This window comes from Camarhynchus parvulus, chromosome 1A (genome assembly GCF_901933205.1).
Source record: "Camarhynchus parvulus chromosome 1A, STF_HiC, whole genome shotgun sequence".
NCBI classification, from domain to species: domain Eukaryota; kingdom Metazoa; phylum Chordata; class Aves; order Passeriformes; family Thraupidae; genus Camarhynchus; species Camarhynchus parvulus.
Window position 1 is genome coordinate 35,890,837 of NC_044586.1, and position 16,154 is coordinate 35,906,990.

General features: G+C 38.1%; 1 protein-coding gene across 1 annotated transcript in view; it reads right to left on the bottom strand.

Annotated features, from left to right (window-relative positions):
- Nucleotides 1-4,060: 4,060 nt before the first annotated feature.
- The window catches only part of MYRFL (myelin regulatory factor like), a 39,590-nt gene continuing 27,496 nt past the window's right edge, over nt 4,061-16,154 (bottom strand). Inside the window, exons 16-25 of the mRNA XM_030960533.1 lie at nt 15,896-15,981; nt 15,040-15,111; nt 14,871-14,917; nt 14,588-14,752; nt 10,143-10,217; nt 7,879-7,966; nt 7,542-7,616; nt 6,423-6,531; nt 4,290-4,364; nt 4,061-4,196 (exon numbers count right to left, since the gene is read on the bottom strand). Coding sequence (XP_030816393.1) covers nt 4,110-4,196; nt 4,290-4,364; nt 6,423-6,531; nt 7,542-7,616; nt 7,879-7,966; nt 10,143-10,217; nt 14,588-14,752; nt 14,871-14,917; nt 15,040-15,111; nt 15,896-15,981 — 879 coding nt within the window. The 3' untranslated portion in view covers nt 4,061-4,109. The remainder of the gene's footprint in view (nt 4,197-4,289; nt 4,365-6,422; nt 6,532-7,541; nt 7,617-7,878; nt 7,967-10,142; nt 10,218-14,587; nt 14,753-14,870; nt 14,918-15,039; nt 15,112-15,895; nt 15,982-16,154) is intronic.

Here is a 16,154-nt window from a genome sequence, read left to right on the forward strand (position 1 = left end):
ATAAAAAGCTCACAGCCAGGCCTCCCTTTAGATCTGTGCTGTGCAGGACTGCAAACCCAGTTTTGGGATTGCTAACTTCTCAGGGTTGGCTCACATCAAGGCAGCCTCCTCACTACCTACCAGGCATCTTCTGAACAAAAGAGTCACTTGAACTGAGCTGTGGTAAGAGACCAAAATGCCTCTTTGCTCACAGCTGTCCACAGATGTGCCAAAGGCCATCAGCAATTCCAGCTGCAGACTCACACCTCAGAACCACTCATTCTGCTCTTCTGCCTTGTCCTTGGTTTCCATGAAGTGGCCATGCAGGATTTTCTGCCTTTTCTTGGCTCAATGCACTAGGCTTTGAAGTGATCTCTGGCTCTTACTTCAAATGCTGCTGCCACTGCTAGATCAAACTCAGAAAAAGCACAGTGAAGTAATTTGTGTTAGAGTCAAGTAAAAACATGAAGTGCCACATCATGTTCTTGGTATGCACAGCATGGTTTGAAACCCAGATCAGATGGCACAAGATCACCCCACATTCTAGCCCTGCATTTGCCTTCTGCAACTTACAGCTGTGACTTTCACCCAGCCTGGCAGTTTGCCTTGCCTCAGCTCCCTCTTAAATTAGGCAGACATATTCCAGTGATGGATGTCTGAAGGTCTCTTACAACCACATTGTGGTAAAAATAGATAAGGGAAAGAGAATTTCCTGTTCCAAGTAGAATTTACGTAAACCATTAATAATTCATTATTTAGCATTCACAAAAATTCTTTCAACTTAGAATGACCACTATTAAAAAATGTTGTAACTGCATAACTGAGGACACAGAAATGGGGAAAAAAAAAAAAAAAAAACCAAACCAAAAAAGAAACAGACATGCCTAAACTTTTTAAAACCTATTCATTTGGAAAGGCCAATCCATACTTCCTTTGTCTGTACAGGATGGAAAATGCTGCTGGTCATATTTTCCCTGTGGTATTCTTTTCTCTGGTAGTTCTAGTTCAATGCCATACAAGGGAGAAGGACAGCAGGAGACCAAGAATGTCACCAGTCCAGTGCTATCAAGATGAGTTCCACTTCTCCAAACACTGTAAAGGGAAGGCTTGGCAGTTAGAGGAGTGAGAATCATTCCTAGAGCTTCTATATTTCCAGTCCAAAATCTGGTCATGTAGGTCAGTCATTCTCTGGGATTCTGGTGGGGCTGTGTCACAGTCTAACTCCAGTAAGCAGCTAAACAGCACCCAGCCATGGTTACTTAAACACCAAGTATTTGATTTCTGCTAGGTCTTCCCTAGCTTTTGCCAAGATTGATATTTGCTATCTCAGATGTGTTAGAACACAGCCTTCATACAGCCACACCTTAAACCTGAATGAAATCTTCAACAGTATTTTACTACAAACAAATGACAGGACTAGAGAACTAGTTGGAAATTCTTAAATGGGCAAACTGATGTGTAATTAAATCACCACAAGCTTTTAAGAAAGAAAATAGTTGCTATCCCACATGCACCTTACCCTAGACTAATTACAGAAAGCCTTTTAAAGACAGGAAACACTTAAGAGTTTATATTCTCCTGCAGTGCTCTGTGCCACTGGGAAAGGGAATTACATTCCAGAATAGTGTGATGAAAACCAGGTGGGCCTAAAAAGGTAGAGTTTTTGTTCAAGATGCACATATTATCATCTGTGACTGGTTGACTCTACCCTCAAGTACGGACTACAAAAAATTAAAGGCACAAATTTCTGATTATTTTGTATCCAGGGTTCCAACACCAGTTAGTCTCTGGAATATTATAGAATAGTGGTTTACACCACAAATACTTCCCAGGAAAAAAAAGTCCACTCCACAAAAAAAACCTTACACCTACACGGTCAAACAAATGAGTCATTTAAGAAAAAGAAGCCAGACATTGCAATTGACCCCAACTAAGCACATGCATCTAAAAAAAATCAGTGAGAAGGAGAGTCTTAAAGGAAGTCCCAGAATAGCAACAAAAGAAATGCCAAGTCAAGGCAGAGAAACAAATTAAACTCTCCCATCACATTGTCAGGCAATAAATATACAAGTAAGGCACACTGATGTTTACAAAGACTACGGCAAGGTCTTTTTTAAACATTAATTTTTCTTCCAAAGGTTTCCCTTTTACTGCTAAATAATCTCATTCAGAGGCCACTTGTTCAAATGTAGCTTTCACATCATAAATCTTTAAAAGCCTACAGTCAGTCTTTTATATTTACTTTGTCTTCTCTACACAAAAAAAGGACTGATCTAAACATACCCTACAACACTATTTACACTTTAGTTGATTTTTATATCTGATTTCCTTCTGATCAGCTAATCTAAGATTTCATATGAATAGCTCTTCCTTAAAAATGCATTTCCTAAATATAAATAGAAAGAATTTTCCCATGCAGGTGTGCATCCATATGCAACTTAGAAAGCCATGAAGGCAAGACATTCTTCTTTTCAATACTTCTATTCTTTTATCATACTAACACAAATCACAAACACCAAGAAAAAATATGACCTGAATTTAGAAGTAAATAGTTCATTCCTGTTTCAGAGGGGAAAAAAAAGGTAGCTAAAATATAATTCCTTGAAATAGCAGTAGCGTTGTTAAATCACACAGCTGTGGTGGCAATGATGGGACTGCTTTCTGAAATGGAAACACTTAGACAACTGAACTGACCTGTTGTTCTCTAACTTACACTTATTTTAGAGGGCATTTGCAGAGTGTGCTACATTTCTCTTTTAGAGTTTTTGTTGGTTTTGGTTCTGTTAGCAAAAAAAGAAATGGATTTATACCTAAAAAAGGGCAGCAGATACTAAAAGAAGGTGTATGCTTAAGGACAGAAGCAGGTTTCCTTATTGCAAAGGAATCATAATAGATAAATAAATAAATAAATAACACTTAATCATCTTCCCATTTTCTGAAAACTGAAGGGTATCCCAGCTCAGCAGTGTTCCTACCCATTTGCTCTTGTCTGCTGTACATACAATATCATATAACTTCTCTATGATCCATACGATCATTTTATGTACACATCTGTAGCAGGATGCTCTGTCTGGGATGCAGTAAAGACTTGAGCAATGCAAATTTTTCAAAGCTATCACTGGTGAACTGAGAGGAGGTGTCATGCTGCATTTGGTGCTGAATTACACAAAACCAAATCTGACTCATCAACTCCAAAGTTAAACATCCTGATAGTGAGGTGAAGGTGTGGCATATATCGTAAAGTATCCTTATCTAAAGATGCTGAGCTGACACAGCTGACTTCTCCATAACCATATGGAGACATATGGCTGACAGTGAACCACTTTATACTATAAAAGTACCACTTATATAAATATTATAAAAGTGCCAAATGGCAGGGATTTCTAGCACACTCCTTGGAGCATGTGTGGAGATTCCTCTCTTGGGTGGGGATGCCTCTTAAGGTGAGCTAAAGATGTTTGCCCACAATCATTGGTATGGGTGAGTAACATTGATCTCTACTCCATAATTGTTTCTTTTTTGATGACTTTAATACCATTGCTTTAATATAGTACATTATCATATACTATACAAGCAGTGTTAGCTTCCAAACCATGTAGTAAGTAATTCTGATTAAGATATTTTTGTCTAATCATTTATTGTAATAAATCATTCATTTTGATACATCTGGCTTGCCATCCTTAATTCTGCATGACAAAATTGTACAAAGGTTCAATCACACATGTATAATTCCTTAGACTTAAACCATTGAACAAGTCTGGGGCTAAGATCGGATCCGACCACACCCAACTCCACTCTGAGGAGTTTAGAAAACCAGAGGTCATTCTGCACCTTGTAAGACAATGCAAAGGCTTCTCTAATAAGCTTTGAAGCTCCCACTCCACCCACAACAACACCATATACTCCATTACCTCGTGTCTTTTTAGAAACAGTTTCTGGAACTGCAGAGCTATGGTTGTTGTTAACACTTTTATTTTTTATGTTTTTTTAATTTAAAAGTGAAAAAACCAAGAAAGTCCCATACAACCTAGAAAGAGGTTTAAAAAATATCCAGGATTGTTTTCAAGTCTCTTTTTCATATTAAGTGTTTCCTCATCTTTTCCCCAAAGAACAGAATATTTGTCAACATTTTAATTACACTGCCGATAAAAGTAGAAGTAGTAATCAGTAAAAAACATTCCAGCAAAGTAACGGTCTGTTGAGCAGCTAGCAAAACCCTGCAAAAGAAAAATAAAGGAGGTTGATAGAGGAACTTCTTTCAGTTCAAATGCTCTTTGTCTTTTGCCACGCTGCCATTTGGAAAGGCTTACCGGCACGGCCACACGGAAAGAGTATGCACTGTCATACAGCTTAGCTACAGGGAGAGCCCAAACGTGCTGCCGTCCCTAGGGGACAAATGAGAGACAGATCAGATAACCTCGCGCCAGGGGAAACTGGACAGGAGGACGGACTCTGGAAATAAGTCATTGACAAATGCAGTGCAAGGTAATTATGACACCAAGACTTGATAACTACAGGCAAATGTATTTAAAGATCAAGTGCTGACTTTAAACCCTGCAAATGTGGGTTTACTCTGATCAGCCCCACATGGAGGACTGGCAGGCATCTGACTCCCAGTGACACTCAGCTGGCTCTGAATAAATGGATTCCCTCACTCATTTTCTAAGCAAATCCCCCCAAAAATAGGGATTGTTCCTGATATGCCAGGTGGCCTGAGAGCTTTAATTTGTAATACTAGCAAAGGGCAGTTCTGCTGATTTTGAGACAGCAACTTTAGCAGTGCTCAGAAGACAGACAATTTCTTCCATGTATTCTAAAGATATGGTATCAGTATTTCAGAAACAGATACGTGCAAGTTTTCATGCTATTTTTTATTACAGTGTTCTGCCATGCCAAAGTGAAACAACACATTTTGTACCTGAAATGTTTATGCTACAATGAATAAAACAAAATTCAATCCTCACCTCTCTTTCACCTAATGATCCTAATGATGAATAGTAACTTATTTTTCTAGTGTCTCAACTCCTTCATCTTTCTCTCCCCTCACTTCACTTTCTGACACATCCTCTCTGCTGGAGACAATATGTTCACATAACAAAACTTACGTGGGACTGGTGAGTCCAAATTATTGCTGTTCTGGCTTTTGGTAGGGAATAAACCTTCCCATCCCTAGAAAAATCCTCTTAAAAGAAACCTCTTCAACTAGGCAGCATTTCTATTCTGAGTCACATCAAATCTGAAAGCTCACTGCTGCTGAAGGCTAGTTAGCTTTAGTCTTTTGATGTGGATTTCAGGTTGACACAGGAAATCTCTTTGACCAGTTTTGTCAGTAAGCTTCAAGGACATTTCTGCATCGTGAAACTCTCTATGTCTGACTTAATTTCAGTTCTGTTGAAATTACAGCAGACAGGTCAAAACTTGGAAAATTTGGGCTTTTGGATGACTATGCCACTGTTACAAAGAAACCTGAAACTTTTTGCAAAGACATTTGAAAAGTTGAGCAAAAAGTCAGCTGGAGGTATCTCAAGTGCTGTAATCTGAATAACCACAAAAACCCAAAAAACAAACGAACTAAATCAATTAAAAACATGTTATGTATGGGATCACAGATCAGAATTCTGAAGACTGTTCTCCAGAAGAACTTGGAAATTACTTCCAAATTCAGAGATGTTTCTGCTACAACGTGTTCAGAAATGCTATTATCATTGCTTCTGCCTTTCCTACTGTTTTAGCCAGAATAGACATTTCTGAACAAACATTGACAAACAGGGGCCTTGAAGGAGGCCTGTATGTCCAGGGAGCCTGAAGAAAGTTTAAAGCCTTCATCAAATTACTGGAGGTGCTTCAAGATTTGCAAGACCTGGTCACTAAATATTTTTTATTGGGAAAAGCTAACCTGTTTCACCAGCTTTTATCTCCATTGAGGGAATCCAGAGAATGACACATAAACAATTTTGCTTTTAAAATGAAGAATTTTCCCTAGAGGGATTTACTAGTAAGCTCCTGTTCACACAGAAATAAAGCAGAACACTACCATTGTTACCAGCAAATTCTAGACTTTAAAACTGGAATTAATTACCCGTAAGATAATAATGGAAGCCATAAAGTAGATGAGAGTTTGGAGGACTCCTCTAAAGCTCTGAGTGATAAGATATTCCCATTTCTCTGGAGTTATAATGAGTTGTAGTGGTGGCTTAGGCTGAAGCAGAATCAAAACTGTCCTTTCAGAGAATTATTGGATAGGTTTTCATAAAAGTCAGCAGAAAACTGACGCCAACAAAAAGACTGAATCTCATTATGGTCATGCCAAAGCCAGCCATGACTGACAGACTCAAAGCACCAGCATTTAGATTTCTAGTGCTTCAACAAAGATCAGATTTTTGCAGCCATTAATTTCATAAAAATTATTCCCAAACCCCAGAGTATTGCTATAAAATTCTTACCTGTGTGGTTTCTTGAAAATTCTTCCTACTGTTTTGGCTGGAAGAATAATGGGGGCAATAATTTCCAAATGTGACTTTGCAGAGAAATATAATTAATGGTTCTGTGGTGCTTCAAGAAACAGAGGAAAATAAGGATAAATGACTTTATTAAAAATAAAATCAGTTGCCCCTAAACCACAAACCAATATTCAAAATACCGTCATACTCAGTGAAACTCTCAATATGATGTATTAATCCCTACATAGGAGAGCTATACTATTGGATTATAATGGCATACATTTAAAAGACAAATTTTCAGTGGCTGCAGAAAACAAGAAGACACTTCAGGGGTACTGTTATATTTCATCTTATCTGAAAAATGCAGATGTTTACAGGGATAACATTGAAGACCAAAAGACTGGATGAGTCCTTTGTTGCAGAGACAGAAGTCATGAACTGTTGTCAAGCAGATTGTTTGGCAGCTGTTCTGGCTATTGCTGGCCTTTCTCAGAATAAAATTCCAGAATAAATCACTTGCTCCATCTGGGAGAACACGGTGGAGGTGGGCTTTTGAGGAGAAAAAGCTGCTGAAAGGAATAAGTCTGCTGCTTTTCCCTGCTGTAAGTCACAATTTTCCCTGCTGTAAGTCACAATTTTCCCTGCTGTAACTCACAATTTTATTCTTGCGCAGGAACCCAGAGGTTCCTGCACAAGAATCCCCCTTTTACAGGGCTTGGCACAACAGGCCCAAAGAAGGCACTCTCTGGAGTTACTCATGTTATGTTCCTAATAATGTTTCTCTACAACAAAAGAAAACTCAGATCCCTAGGCCAGAAATCACAATCCTGCCAATACACACATACGTGACTGTCCAAATGTTTATTGGGATTGAAGCTTAAGACTTCTGGATTTCAATACCTGCAACATCAGGTGAAATCTTCCTTGAGCTGAGAATGGTATTGGGCCTATGCAACAGCAAGGAATCTACCCAACAGGTCTACATTAATAATTTAGTTGTGCATAGATTTTTCCCACTCCTCTGAACAGGACAGATTTGTAACAATAGACATCAGGCAAGAATTTCTATCAAATGAAGAACCACTGTTGTCTTTTGCATGTATTTCTTTTAATTGTACTTACTTTATTTCCAGTGAGATTTCCACATCCATGGGCGTGTATTTGTTAATAGGAATAACATAGCTGTAGTTTCCAGAGCTGAAAAAGGTTGTATTAATACACATGGTATTTTGATACAGACAGTATCTTCACCAAAACATGGAAATTGCATTTAATTTAAACAGAAAAAAACAGAAAAAGGTATCAAGGACTACTGCATCCAAGAGGAAACAACTGTGAGCAGAAGCCAGCCAGGCAGCCAGGCCACAATAATGGTCTTTTATCCTAACATAGCAAAATAAAACTTTTTTTTAATTATTTTATTAAATAATAAAATAATAATTATTTAAAATTCTCCTACCTGCACTGCAGATTTTTACTACAATAGCGGTTGTCAATGCTTTGCTGAGTTTCCAAAATCTGTATGGAACTGATTGTTGTATCAATCCCTAAAAATATTAAGAATAATAGTTTTTTCTTGATTATTTCAGAAATAATAGATAAGAGCATAGTAAAACTGCAGTTAGTCTACTGCCTTGATTGCCACTACAGGACTTGCTGTGGGTCTAAATTAGCACTTGGTTAAAAGCCTCTGGTTGATTACCATCATTCTGAGACTGGAGATAAGAACTTTGTTCAGTTTGCAAGGACAAATATCCTGGGAACCTAACATTGCACCATTTTCTCTTGCACAGATGTTGAAGGCTACTTTGATGGCAGCCCAAGTAGCTCAAATGTGTCAATATTCATTTTCATGTGCTAGAAGCCATACCCATTCAAGTAACCACAAAGTTGAAAAACCTCATCTTTGTTGAGAGGGATAATATGGAATGCAACAAAACTTGTTTCTAATTCCCTGTGGAAAAAATTACCCAACTTAAGTGAAAATTGTAATTTCTTCATATAATGTTGCCTTGAACTTGCAAGAACTTTTGTTTTTGCAAGAGTTTTGTAATATACTACAGATAGATGATGAATATAGCCATGATAGCATTGTTCTTCCCTTAGGCAAACACCACATGTCTGAGAGTGCTGTCCAAATCCTTGCTGAATTCTGGCAGCCTTGGTGTCATGACCACTTCTCTGGGGAGCTTGTTTCAGTGCCTGACCAACCTCAGGGTGAAGAATTTTTTCCTAATACCCAGCCTAAACCTCCCCTGACACAACTTCATGCTGTTCCCTTGGGTCCTGTCACTGATCACCAGAGATCAGTGTCTTCCCCTTCTCCTCCCCTCATGAGGAAGCTGTAGGCCACCAGGAGGTGTCCCCTCAGTATCCTCTTCTCTAGGCTGAACAAACCAGGGGATCTCAGCTGCTCCTCATACAGCTTCCTCTGCAGACCCTTCACCTGGTCTTACAACGTGGTCAGAAAGCACAAGGAGGACTGGGTTCAGCAGGCCCAAGCCCTCTACATCAGGCTGTGCACATTGGGTTTGTGTTTCTGTTCCTCTGTTCCACAGCAACCATTCCCTGCTTTGCAGAGAAAATTGCTAAGTATAGGGTGATCTGTTCTCTGACTATAAAATCTCTGTGTGGTAGGATATACCTAATTTTCAGCATGCAATTATCTACAAGTGACAGAGAGAAATTGAGCATGTTCATCTCAGACAAGTAGCACAGGAGAACATTTGCCTATGATACAGCAACTCATTACAACATGTAACATAGTGATGCCTCAGAGGATCTCATCTGAGGTGTGTGTATCCATGCAAAAAAAAAATTAGAAGAGGAATGATTTTTCCTAGATCATCCCACTGGGGCACATCCAGGCAACAAGCAGAACCTGTGTTCTATTCCTCACCTGCTTTAAGTGCATGGCCTAGATGTCTAAGTCTAGATGTTTTATCATCCAAATATTGCCTATTCTTTAATCAAATATTTATTAAAAAAAAAAAGCCAAAAACCAAAAACAACCAAGCCTTAAAACAGAGGATCCACACAAACCAAAAAGACACAAGGCATAATCCTGCTCATACTGAATGAATGCCAGAGCATGCTGTTATAACATATGTAGTGAGCAGATACTCGTCTTTACATAAAAGAATCAATATTTTCAGCCCAGGCTGGCTCTGACAGCAGTGCACAGTCACTAAAAGGGGAACCTGAAATCAAGCCAAGCTTCCTGTGTCAAGGAACTTAATTTCATCTCCTCTGAAGGCAGTGTCAGGATCTGAAGGTAGGGATGGCCCCTTTGAGCAGCTGGCATTTTAATCCCTTAGGTAAGATGAGGCAAACCCCGAGCACTTCCTTCACACTGTATCATGAGTTTCCTGCACATGAATATCACACACGTATCCTTAAGCACAAGATTTTAGCTCCTGTCAAGGAAAACGCCACTTGTCATTTTATTGTATCTGAACCCAAGCCTAAGAACTCTCTAGAGAGGGCAGTCAGAACGTCTATAAAAATCTAATGAAGATGTAAGAATAAACTGAAAATTACAGTGAATCACAGGTTTCCTGCTGTTCACAGGAACTAGACTCACAAGTGATAATTCTCTATAATGATGAATTATAACTGAAACTTCCCCAAATTCCAGAAGCAGAATTCAAAGCCTAAAATTAGATCTTGAAAGTTATACAAGTAAACATTTAAAATTTTTTTTCATTTAAATATAGGACTTACAGTCATTTCCAAGATCAGGTCTTCCACCACGTTTTTTGATGGGATCTCGTTTGGGTAACATATCACTTTTGTTTCCTGTGAAAGGATGAACGTACAAACATCACCCAAATCAGCCTTGCACAATTGTAACAGCAAAGTATATTCCAAAGTATACCATACAAAGCCAGAAGACATTTTGTTAATTATCTCTTGAATAGACATGCATAACCACGAGAGAGATTTTTAAAATACAAAGCACCTCCATTCAGAAGAAGATATACACAGTTAAAATAGGTTTGCAGATAACAAGAAACAAGTTTTTGAAATCTACAGAATATCAAAAACATTTCCAAAACATAGCCTAATAGAAAAGACTTCATCACACACAGAGAACATCACCAATTTCTATAACACAGAGCCAAACCGAAAGTCAGTATGCAGCCAGGCACTTCAGCACAAATCTGAACATAAAGCCACATCTTTCTTATTAGTGAGAAAATCGTGTTAGAAATTATAGGGATCTGGTATGAAAATACAGGCTGGGGGAACAACTTAGATTTCTGAATGTGTGTTGTAAAGATACTGAGGACTGAGCCAGTACTTCAGAGAGAGGATGCATAACCAAATTTAAAAAGCTAATACACGTCTCTAACAACACGATCGCCATGTTCACTGACATCACCTCTGTAACTTCAAACATGGAACTAGGCTGTGTAATATTAGCTGATGACTTCTTTTTTCAATTGTTACTCTATTAATTTGCTCAACACTTGCCTAGAAAAGTGAACTTTAAAGATCTTTTGAATAACCACCATATAGTACAACCTGGGGAAGGCAAATGGCCCTTCAAGCCCTTGGGAAATGGTCTAATTCTATTCCTGTGCCTCTACACAGCTTGCCAGCTAAGAATCTGTTCAGAGACATGTTACCAGGAAACTGGCACTGGGAAATCCTGATCTTGCCTAAACTAACGTGCGCCATCAAATGTCATTTCTGGAATATCAAAATATTCCATTACTATGTTTTCCAAAGGAAACTTTCTGATTTCAGAATGACTGTTTCATGATAGGAAGCAGGGATGAAAATGCATTATTACTGAGATTGAAGCAAAACAGCTGGATTGACCTTTTTGTTTTCTTATTCATACCAGATTTGGATTTCATTTCAGCATTGGGAAATAAGAAAATCCAGACTTTTCTCATGCTAGTAGGTTACCAAGAGCATGGAGCAACATTAAGAAATGGAATCCAAGGGCCCAGAAGCAATGTAATACAAAATCATCTTTAGGATTTTAATCTGTCTTGTGTTTTTTATAAAACCCTCATACTGCTGCCAGTTATTCCTTGAATTCATTTCCTATTTACTAACTCATCATACAGATCTACAGCTTCTGCCAGATGTGGTAACTGCTGCATTTAGCAGTCATCTGCTGTCCCATTTCATTATACAGTTCCACACACCTTGTAAAATGGCTCCTGAACATATGCAATCACTTATACATGTACACTCATCTTGGGGCAGATCTAATAAAAGCCTGTTCATTCTCTCATTCCTCCCTTTAATTCACAAACTAATTGTCACACATTCATTTTCTCCTGATTTCTCTTAATAGTCCAGATATGCTAGCAATGCATTAAACACTGTAATTTTGTATTTTTATTAACAGAGAGCTATTCTGTAGAAAACCTATATCCCCTAGTGGAGGTAAAATATTGCTCTATGTAGATAAAATTGTTCAGCCCATGCAAGTGTTGGTAGGAATATTTATTAAAAACTTGGAATTAGGAAACACTTAAAATTGTGATTCTTTTGCAGGTGGTGGAAGAAAGCATTAAGCGGTATCAGAATTTTGTACAAAAACCGAGACAAAGACAGATTTACTTCACTAAGATTTCAACTATTTAAACTGAGTCATTAACCAGCATAGAACTTTATTTTCACTTGGGTTTTTACTCATCATAGAATTACCATTTCATTGCTCTTTCATATATTGCAATCTAAATTTTGAATACAAGGTGCCAGTTGAAAACACCAAGAACTACCACAAAACACCACAGCAACCTTCAATAAATCATAAATAAAATTCCACTCTTTCACATATAGTAACACTGAGGGCTTTCTCAAAGGCCCATGTGGGCTGTAAAGATCCAATTCAATAACAAATATAGAACTACAAGCATGGCAAGAATGTAATGAGGAAAACCATCATCTTCAGATAAGATTAAGAAAAACTCATCCAATAAATGTAGTATCTTTTTCTACCCCTCAACTACTCTATGGTTTTAATTCAAGTGAGTGGTAATATTCCATAAGCAGTGTGGGAAAAATCTGCTGATGGTTTCTCATGGTGGTGGTACTTTACTATGAATCTGTTAACTGCCCTCGGAAGGCAATGAATGGGAATGTCCGAGGCTGACCAAAATCCAGCAGGAGCTCTCACCAACCTTTTATTGTGAGGGGAGGGACACTGGGGAGAAACAACAAGTAAGGAGAGCTCCTGGTTATTGGTGCCACTTAACATTAAGGGGAGAGCAGTGAGCCCTAATGGCATGGAAGCAGAGAGCAGAAAAGGCCCAAATGCTGAATGGTATTCACATTCCTCAATTCCACTGAAATCAGTGGAAGTTGAAAAGCCTAAATCCTCCAGAGAAATCAATTAAAAGAAAATATGAGGAAAAGAGGTCACATTAAGCTTGATGACATAAAGATGTGCTGAGTTTTTGTTTAATAATTTTTCTCTTGCTTATGAATGCTTTTGCTTCTACTTGAGCTTTCCAAACAGCCTTTTCATCAACAGCTCTGGGATGCAAAGGATTAGGAGCTATAATGTATGTAGTAGTCTGTGCCCACAGAATTCAAGTACTGCATGTGGAGCAGCAAAAGGTCTGTAGTAAATCCTAAATTAGTATTTAATTTAATTGCAATTTCAAACAGCTCTACCTTTCCATGAATCGGACTAATCAGCTGATTCTAAAGCATCCACTTTTTATCATGATTATTCCCCATTTTTAATGCTTAGCTTTTTTTCTGAAAACATTTTCTTTTCATTTATCTTGGCTACAGTTACATTAAATAGCTTGTTGCTTTTCCTTCTGTTTGGATTTCATATTGACATTGTTACCTTCCATCTGGGGATACATTCAGGTTCATTAAACTTGTGCAGAACTGAAATCTTTCAGTAGCCTGTGTACTGTGCTGATTTTTCACTCTTGGATCCACTCTTAATGCTATTTGGAGCATAAAACCTTGAGAAGGTAATGCTTTGTGTTTATTCTTATCTTCTCTTTCCACCTAATATCAGAAGCAGCCAGCTGAGGATAGAAGGTTTTCATATTTCATTTTCATCCACCTCCAATTCCCTCATTTATAAATTAGATTAATGTCTTCTTAATTAATCAACACTCTTTCAGGCTTCAGAGCAATACAAATCACTCAGGTACGACCTCTTGAAAGCTGTACTGAGCTCTATCTGTCACAGGGCTTACTGCAGCACTGATCACAAGAATCACAAGGATCACTCACATACAGCTTGTCTGCAGATCAAAGAATGGCCAGTGGGTGAGTCCCACTGAAACAGTTCATGCTCAGAGTGCCACAGCAATTGGTAAAGCCTGCCCTGGCAGACATTTGTACTTCAGAGGCTGAACTGCATCCAGCCCCAGTTTCACTTCACTTCGTCGACTGTGCTGCAAGAATTGCTCCCAAGGCCAAGGAAGGAAGAGTATGAATGCTGGTTTAGTAACATTAACACTTGCTTCCAGACACTGGATATGTTAAGGACTGGGAGAGAGGAATATAGATTCCCACAAGCTATGCAAACCTTTATGCATTAACCCTTTCTTATAAATACTGTAAAAGTTGTAAACAATGCATCTTCTCAGACACTACGCATACAACATCTGGCAGAGAGTATCAGTAAAATACTTAATTCCAGTAAAAGTATTTTATTGTATAGAGCTCTGCCTTCAAATACTACTGTTCAATACCCCTGCCTTAACAATCAGAGTTTTAAGTGTAAATTTTGTTTTCAGGCAGTTGGCATTCTGTCTCTGCCCATGGAAAAGATGTAGTACCACCACATTGTGACACAATTCTGGTTTTTGGGGGGTTTTGCATCTGTTAATTAATTCTCTACTACCCTTAATCAACTCACATCCAACTGTAGCCAAAGGTCAATTAAATGGATCAGTAACTTTCCAGTTCACATCAAATAATTTACCAAGAATGGCCAGGAAAAACAGTGACAGCAGATAAGACATCTTAGGGCCCCAAATTCTTGAGAGTAACCAGACTGGATTTTTCAAAAACATATTGACTGCATTGATGATTAGTTATATCACGATTTTTTAAATCCTCTGGAAAAAGCTCTTTTGTAGAAAGCTAACTACCTTTAAAGATTCTTGCCCCTTTCCCCACACTTTCCACAGTCTCTGCTCAATTTATAGAGAATTACATTTTCAACTTACGTTTTTCCTTTGCATTATTTTTTTCATAGCTTAGAGATTTGACTTTTGGTTGGTGAATTGGACAACAATAGACCTTGTCACAAGGTAAAATGGCACAGAAATTCACTTCAGGGATCCTGCTGATGGGCTGTGTAGTCTGAGGAACTGTGCTTTCACTCTGCAATGCTAAAAAAAGCAAACAACAACAACAACAACAAAACCAAAATATAATTCTCACAAATGCTGTGTACTGGCATTTTATAATAGCCAATTATGTGTATGCAAACCAGCAGAGACACAGTACCTGCTGTGGTAGTAGAGGGAGAGACTGGAACAGGACTTGAGGTACTGCTGATGAAGAAAAACAATTCATTAAGCAATGGACATTAGAGTTGAGGACCAAAACAAATTGATCCACAGTCTATTACTGATTCTACTAATTTGAATTCATTAATGGTAATTTAACTACTTGCCTGTAAACTGGGTGTTTTTCAAAACGTCTGTCATGAATGCTAAGTAAATATAGGCTCCATATTGTCAAAGCACTGTAGAAAGAGAACTGTTCTGTAGATTTACATCCATCTTTTATGCAACACAATAGGAATAACACCTTGACAGCATTGTGTCAAAATGCAGTCATGCAAATATTAACTATCTGATCACTTTGCCTTCAGCGGGAAAAATTTCAGCTGAATTTAGTGGGGTTTAGATCAGATATTTGTATACAGTATTGTGTTCATTATACTTGTATTCAACACAAAATACAGCCACTTTCCAACCTAAATAGAATCACACCACCAGTTCAAAGTACTCAGGTCACAAAGAGATTGATTGTAAGCCACAAGTTTTTGGACTGGAGACAGAAAATGGCAATCTCAGAAATCCAGAGCATACTTTCCTTTCCACAAGTCCAATGGCAAAAGTTAAACTTCCAGTCACATAATTGCCCACCACAGTGGGAACGGGTTCAGCTTCATTTCACACAACAGAATCACTCTGTACATCAGAAATTGTACTTAGGCACAGAATGATTGGATAAAACATGCAGAGTCCAGTTTAGCACCTTTAGTACAAGCCACTGAGGAAGGCTCAAGGTGCACCATACATTGTGACATGGAGAGAGGTCAGCTGTGTGTCCATCCCATGAGTACCTTACATTTATACAATGGTTTCAACTTTACAATACTACCAAGGATATTAATTGTTAATTTTAATACATCGTGTTCTTCAAGTAGGAAGGGAAAAGAAGAGGAAAAAGTGCGATATTCTTTCAGATAGGTAGAAAGGGGAAAGGAGAAAAAAGTCAAATTGTTGTTAATTGATTGTTACCATAGTGCCATAATAGCAATCAAAGCTATTATAGTCACCCGGAAAATCTTCACAGAGCAAGATTCTTTGGTCTTTGACAAACAAACCTAGGGTAAAAAAAGAATTTGGTTCATTCAAGCGGCACATATCTAAGCAACTACTAGTAGATTAAGAAATACTACACTAGGTTGACTTTACATCACCCTTATTCCTTTCTTGATCACCCTTATATAGGAGTCAACATCTACAGAAATAAACTTCAGTAATTAAAAAGTCCCTA